Raw genomic sequence first — 7,613 nt, forward strand, 5'->3', positions numbered from 1 at the left:
TGCGGGGAGCGTCTTCACCTTCTCCCCCCGAAAAGGGAGGTCTGGGGCGAAGCCGAAAGCCCGGCGCTTCCGCCAGCTGCGGCGCGCGCCCTCGCCGCCAGCCGACGCTCCCGGCGAGGGGGTGATCCCGGCGCCCGGCGTCCCGCCGGAGGCACGCCAGCTCTCCGCGGGGGCCGGGAGCCGTGCCCGCCTGGGCCGCGGCGAGGGCTGGCCGGGGGCGGCGAGCGCTTCCCAGCGCAAGATGTCCCGTCCCCTCGCTTCGGTTGCCGGCTGCCGTGACATTTGAATCAGTCACAGCGAAGGAAGGAGGAATTAAAAAAAAAAAAAAAGAAAAAAAAAAAAGAAAAGGAGAAATATGTTCAGCAAAGTGGGCTGCTCGGATTCAGTTAGGCAGCGATAACGAACGCCCGTGGTTTTGTCTCTGCTGAGAACCGGCATTTGCTCTGCCTCCCGCTCTGCTCTTCCTGCAGGAGCAGGAGCGCGTCCTGCTGCTCGAGTCCCGGCAGGTCTCTTTTTTGGGGTTCCTCGCGCCCCGCTGGTAGCAAGACGGGGTCCCCCGGTGAAGCACACGCTGGCAGCGCCGCAAGGGGCTGCCGGCCCCGGGAGAGCACCCAGGGGTCCCACCCACGGCCGTGGGGCTGCTTTCGGTGACAGCCGCAATCCCTGCGCCTCACTCAGAGCAGGGTCCCCCCCCCCCGCCCCCGGCTTTCCTCATGCGGGAACCATGACCGGGGCTGGGACGTCTCCATCAAAACCCCGCAGCAACGACCGGGCTGAGCCGAAAAGGGGGAAATGACCCTGTTGCCTGTCTGCCAGGTGGGCACATAAGTCTGGGGGCAAACTAATCCGGGAAACAGCCTGCAGCCAGACTCAATGGACCTGAAGACCTCGTGCGTTGCGGTCGGGAGCTGCAGCAGACCCCTGCACGAGCAGTGATTTCCCTCCTCTCTCCACGCTGATGGGGCCTCTTCCCAAATGAAGCTGCCGCCTACACTTGCCAGCCCTGCTCTTTGCCGCACAAGCGCTCCCGGTCACCATTCGGGGGCAGGTGGACCCCCATCCCCACAGCTGGAGCTTAAAGGCACCGACATTTGCTGATGTTGGTTACCTCCCTGCGGCCACAAAGCTGACTTTTACAAAGAAAAGAAAAAACAATAGACCACCAGCACGCTCTTCCCAGCAATGCAGAACCTGCTCCGGCAGGAGGGGATGGAGGAAAGTGAAGCTTAAAGATCTCCCAGGGCAGCACTGCCCAACGCCTGCCCTGGTCCCTCAGCTGGGAGAAGACCCAAGTCCTTTCCCACCCACCGGCTTTGTCCCAGGCTGCCAGGAGGAGGGACACAAATGGAGAAAGCAGAAATGTCCCTTTTGGAGATGGCAGCTGGCCCTCTTAGCCCCAGGGCATGCCATACGCCCCGGGGCTGCGTTCGGCCCCGCCAGCCCAGGCAGCTCCAGCCTCGGCCACCCAACGTGCCTGCTAACGACGGCCGGTGGCTGCAGAGACATCCCTGTGTTTGGAGCGGGCCAGGCGCTGGCTTTACCCGCTGGCGAGGGAGCGCTGCAGGTGCCTTTGAAAGGCCCCGCTGGTGGCTCCCAGCTCGGATCACATGAGGCTCAGCTATCTTTAGCTGAAGGTATTTATATTCCAAGTTAGCGGCTGCTTGTTTGCCGGGGAAGCTCAGTGAAGATACCTAGGGGTCGGACAGGCAGGACGCGGGCCGTGCCGGGGCACGGCTATCACGCACCGAGGAGCCACAGGTGCTGTGTCCCCACCGCCCGGGCAGCAGGACGCTCGCTGAGCACCGCCGCTCGCATCCCCGCGTTGGGACAGAGGATGACTCCGGATGAGAGCGCCCGGCCGATGCCCCCAGACAGGGTGCGTATCCGAGTAGAGGAGCAGCTCTTCTCGGTGGACAAGTCCCTGCTGGTGGAAAGCAGTGAGTATTTCCGCGCCCTCTTCCGGTCTGGCATGAAGGAGAGCACGCAAGACGAGCTGCAGCTCCACGACCTGAGCGCGGTGGGCTTCCTCGTCATGCTGCGCGTGCTGGCCGGCGAGAGGCCTGTGCTCAGCAGCGAGGAGAACTTCAAGGCTGTCGAATGTGCCGCCTTCCTGCAGGTGAAGCCCTTAGCCAGGTACCTGCTCCATTCCATCAACTCCGACAACTGCATCCTGCTGTACCAAGCTGCGGCCATATTTGGCCTGCTAGACCTTTTCCACAGCGCCGCCCTGTACATCAGGGACAGCTACGCCGAGTTAGAGGAGTACCTGGATTGCCTCTCTGCCGAGCTGCTGGACTACGTGGAGTCCCTGCTGCCCAGCACCTTCATCGCCGTGGGAGCCCACACTCCCACTTTCGAGTTCCTCGAGGACCTCTCCAGAACCATCTGCTACCTGGATGAGGACAACAACACGTGGAGGACCTTGTCTTGCCTACCGCTGACGGCCAGCACGTTCCTAGCCGGCATGGCGACAATGAATAATAAGATCTACATCGTGGGTGGCGTCTACGGTGCCAGCAAGCAGGTGGTGGAGAGCAGCTTCTGCTATGATGCAGACACGAACACTTGGAGTGAGTTCCCCAGCCCTCACCAGCTCCGCTACGATGTCACGCTGGTGGGCCACGAGGGTTATCTTTATGCCATAGGGGGAGAGTACGAGAAGATCTCGCTGAAGTCTGTGGAGAGGTACGACCTGTCCTCCAACACCTGGACGTTCATCTCCGACCTGCCGCAGCCCAGCGCGGCTACCCCTTGCGCCCAAGCCTTGGGGCAGATCTTCGTCTGCCTGTGGAAGCCACTGGACACGACCGTCATCTACGAGTATGAGACCCAGAGAGACGAGTGGCTTCCCGTCACAGAGCTCAAGAGGCCCCAGAGCTATGGGCACTGCATGGTGGCCCACCGCAACAACCTCTACATCATGCGGAACGGGCCCTTGGACGATTTCCTGCGGTGCGTCATAGACTGCTTCAACCTGACCTCCCACCAGTGGACCGCCCTGCCCGGGCAGTTCATGAACAGCAAAGGAGCCCTCTTCACCGCTGTGATCAAGGGCGACACGGTCTACACCGTCAATAGGATGCTCACCCTCCTCTACTCTGTGGAGGAGGACACGTGGAGGTCCAAGAAGGAGAAGGCTGGTTTCCCCAGGAGCGGCTCCCTTCAGACCTTCCTCCTGCGGCTGCCCCGGCGCGACCACGACATCGCGACGTAAGCTGCCCCCGCCTCCGCAGGGATGTCCCGGCGTGCCGGAGCCGGGGCGAGCTCTCTGTAAACAGCAAGGTTTTCCACGTCCGCCTGTCCCGCTCCTCCACTTTGGGGCATCTGGGGCTGCAGGACCGTGATGTCCATTGTACGGGATGCCCACCGGATACTGTCCGCCCCACCTGAGCCCAGGGGAAGGGCTGCGGGTCCGCTGCCGCCCGCCCCGACTGCCTCTGCCCCAGGGCGGACGGGCGATGCTCTCTGCAGCTCTCAGCCAGCTGTGGTTCAAATCCCAGATGTTGACTGCTGAGCCAACAGCTCACGGGGTTTGGTGACTTCTGCAGGTGAAAGGGCCTGGAGGAACAAGGAGGTGGTTTTTATGTATTTGACTAAACTCTGAAGACGTGTAGGAGCCCACTTGCTCTCTGTTTGGATGGAAAATTATTCATTATATCCTGGAATTAAATGGCAAGTTTTAAAAAAGCCTCGTGTTTTTCATTACTCTTCCCCCCTTCCTTTTTTTCAAATAAGGTCCCCTTCTGAAGGAAATTAAATCAGGTACCTTGTAATGAGGAATACAAGTCAAAATTTGATTCTGCCCGTTGAATGCTTTTTCAGCTGCAGCTATGTTTTAAGAGCAATACTTTGGAGAGCATTTCCCACGTAGCTGCTCAGCTCCCCGGGGGAAACGTCCAGGGACCGGTTTCCAATTTAAAGGGGCAGCACGGATAGAAATCAGGCCCCCGGGAAGCACTCCCTGCGCCGCACCGGGGGACCAGGCAGACGGAGACCGTGTCGCAGGGTCCCCGCAAGGGCGAACGGCCCCGGCGCCGCGAGCTCGGACGGGATGGGGGCAGCCGCAGCTTTGCGCTGACCCCAAACCCTTGCTGCGAACGTCCCGGGCTCCCACGTGCCAGCGCTTGCAACTCCGTGGCGGCTGAAGCTGCTTTCGGAGCATCCCCGCACACAAGCAACCGGAGCACGTCGGTGGGTTAACCCCAGGTAAGAGGGAACGGCAAACCCTGAAAAAAATCACTGTTTCTCATTTCCCACCCTTTCATCTATAGCTTAACGCAGGCCTTGGAGCGCAGGCCTGGCCCGCTGCCGCCCCGCGGTCCCTCCGGGTGGGGGTATCGCTTTCGGCCGCCCTCCTCCCGCAGCCCCCAGGCTGGGACACGGCCGGAGCTGCCCCGAACGGCCCGGCGGTCGCTCGCGCCTCCAGGCTCCGGAGAACATGACACCGGCAAGGCCGCCTGGGGCTATATCGGGAGCCGCGGCCCTGGCAGGGGAAGCACCGGCGAGCGGAGAGCCGTGCGTCCTGCCAAGGGCGGCGGGCAGCTGGCGCAGCCCCGCGAGGGCAGAGGCGCCGGCGAGAAGCAGTCCCCGCTCAGCTCCCCCCGGGGCGGCGGGTTGCAGGGGAGGAAGAGCGCGTTGCATTTGTCCCACCGCGCTGGCTAGGAGGGAGGAATATGGGAACAAACCCCCCGCTGACGGGAACTGGCAGCCGGCCTTGGCAGCGCCCGCTGATTTGTTCCCGTCAGATATTTGTGCAATGGCACCGGCGGCTACTCCTGAAATCATAAAGCAAAGCAAAGCCTGAGCCAGAGAAACCTGCAGAAGAGAAGGGGAGCCAACGGCATAAACGCAACGGCCCTGCTCAGAGATGCGCGTCACCTGGACCGCCAGGTCTGGTCCCGACTTCGTCTTGCTGGGACACATCCGAGTGTGCGATGCTGTTACAGTGCGCTGGCCCCGCGCGGCCCGACGGGCTCGTCGTACCGTGCTGGATCGGCCCTGAGCGCTTGCATGCCTTGGCCATGCCTCTGCCTCCATCCGCTCCAAGGCGGGACGCCAAAAGGGTTTCGAGGTGTGACAAGGAGCGTGAGGCTCGGGGGGCCCAAGCCTGCTTTCGGGAGCGAGCTGCCTGGGTGCAGGAGTGGAGCAGCGAGAGGCCGTCAGCTCTGCTGGTGTGCAGCCCTGCGGCATTTCTCCTCCCCAGCCTTCCCAGAGCCCAGCCAAAGCTCAGACCAGTAGTAACGGTGCCGACCAGTCAAAGTGAGGCAGGGGCATCACACCCGGTCTGCTGAGCTCCAGCCCGAGCTGGGTGTTAATGAGACTTTCTCCTTCAGGAGCCTCTGGACCAGAAAGGGTTTGACCTGGGAGAGCGGCAGCCGGGCCCTAGCGCTCCCGGTCCCGTCGCAGCAGCCCCGGGTGCCTGTTTCCCAGGCAGAAGCACCAGTCCTCAAGGTTTTACGTCAGGTTTTGGGGCCTTTTCTTTGGGGATGCTTGGAGAAGCGCTGCTCCCACTCACCTTTATAGGCGGAGCGCTTAGCGCTGCTGGAGAGCGCTCCTCGAGCGACACGGGAGCGAGGGCTCTTTCTGGCACTGCCTACGAAGCCACCATCAAACCCAGAGCATTGCACAAGCCGTTTCCCATAAACTGGGCGGGCTCCTAGCTGCCGGTGCCTCCCCGACCAAAACGGAGCGGAAGAGAATACCCGCGGGGATGCCTCAAATACTTACACTTTTGACCCTTACCAAGTTCTCAGCATTTTCAAAACAGTTACGGCACTAAAAAAAAAAATAGAAAAAGACAAGCCTGCATCCATGTCCGTTTTTAAAAACCCTTCGTGTGCCTGTCCCCGTTTGCCCTCTGCCGCCAGGACCCAGCTAAGGCGCAGGCCTGACGGCGACGCAGGCAGCATCTCCGGACACGGAGCGCGGGAAGGTGCTGCAGATCCGTAACGCTCCTCAGGGAGGACCATCGCGAGCCTGCGGTATGGACAGCAATATGCCAGACGAACCCCTTCACCTTAATCTGTGCCACAGATGCCGACTGATTGTTACTGTGCTTAAAAAATTTTGTCCTCCTGTTATCGCAGGTCGTGCAAGGACAAGGTCTGTAAGACCAGGTCAAGGCATCTTGGATTTGTCTCTCCCTGGCTGTGTTTCTTTGCTGACCTGAAGATAACCATGCGCTGTGGGAACAAGCCAGCCTTGCTCAAGGACTAAAATATCTGCACTGAAAATGTTTTATTCCGGTTGTAAAACTGAGGAGGATGCCCGTTTTTGTGAACCTCCTGTTTGTTACATGCCCTGTCCTTGTGGTTTTGCCCTTCACCAGCTCAGCTAAGCTCAGAATCATCTTTGATTTTACTATATAAGAATCTCTTTGTTCTGAAACAGAGCTTTACTTGATGCAAGGATGCTCAGGAACAACCCAACAACTGCTTACCACGACAAGGCTGCACTTCGGATAACGTTGCCTGAAACTCACCATTCCTTGTTAATCAGCGTTCTCACAATCCCAGCAAAACCGTAACGAGGGATTTGGAATAACCACTGTGCTGTTGCACCGGAAAGCTGACACGCGGATGCGCGAGCTGTTAGCACAAATTCCATCAAGTCAAATCCATGCTCCCTCTTAGATGAAACCAATTAGCCTTTCCTGCTCTCTTCTGCTTACTAAAAGCAGCACACGTAAGGCACTGTGTTTTAAACCATTTCAAGTTGAATAACCAGTTTAAACTTGCTATCAAAATAAAGTTAAAATAATTATGTTGTTAAAATATTTATGACAGGCTTCTGTAACTAAACCAAGGCAGTTTAACTTGGCAGGCTTTTCCATTCCTTCCAGCCTTGGAAAGACCAAGCAGTACAACCTCTACCCCCACCTTCATGCCTTCTTTTCCCTTCCTTTCTTCCACAGCTCACAGGTTTACAGAGATGTTTACTAATAAAAATGTAAATGTTTTTAAGATTTTGAGGGTAACGCTTGAGAGACAAAGCAAGTCTTGGCAGATACTAGTGAGCACGGCATGGATGCTCCCAAGAGATGAATAACTTGGTTACAGCTATCTGCACTGAAAGCAGTACAGAACACAACACAAGACAGAGTAAAACTGACAGGTTAGCTTCTCGCTGTCCTTGCTCCTCAGCTGCACAAGGCACTTGAGCTGCGCAAGGAAGAAAAGGGATATTGTTTTTACCTCTACAAGTAGGGGGGAAAAACTATGAGCCAGGACCAGGCAAACCTCAAAGCAGAACTTGAGTCTGTTCAAACATTGCACGGTGAGTGGGTGCAACACCACGAGTTTGATTTGCTGCTCAAGAATTTAGCACTCAACATTAGGCATCACTGGCACAGACACACCATCGTTATCCAGCTCTTTAAATCTTCATGACGTTGACTCCGCCAAAGACTACAGTTAGAGGCTAAGCGATATATCTAATCATAGTTTAACCTTTTGCAAGTTTCTCTTTAAGGTGACATCATCTTGGCAAGGATGCATGCAATGAAAAGCTGTCTGTAGAATGGACTTGCCTTATAAGGGCCGTATCAAAAATAAAAGCTTGTATAACCAAGTGAAATCTTCTACAGGAAAAACAGGGATGTGAGCTCCAAGGAG

The 7,613-nt window shown here is 57.7% G+C and overlaps 1 protein-coding gene across 1 annotated transcript; it reads left to right on the forward strand.

The window, feature by feature from the left end:
• The first annotated feature begins 1,834 nt into the window (after positions 1 to 1,834).
• Positions 1,835 to 3,599, forward strand: KBTBD13 (kelch repeat and BTB domain containing 13). Its single transcript, XM_009681184.2, has one exon. It carries the CDS (start codon positions 1,835 to 1,837, stop codon positions 3,212 to 3,214), a length of 1,380 nt encoding a protein of 459 aa, XP_009679479.1. The 3' UTR covers positions 3,215 to 3,599.
• Positions 3,600 to 7,613: the final 4,014 nt, after the last annotated feature.

The sequence above is a fragment of the Struthio camelus genome, chromosome 12, assembly GCF_040807025.1.
Source record: "Struthio camelus isolate bStrCam1 chromosome 12, bStrCam1.hap1, whole genome shotgun sequence".
In the NCBI taxonomy this organism is placed as follows: domain Eukaryota; kingdom Metazoa; phylum Chordata; class Aves; order Struthioniformes; family Struthionidae; genus Struthio; species Struthio camelus.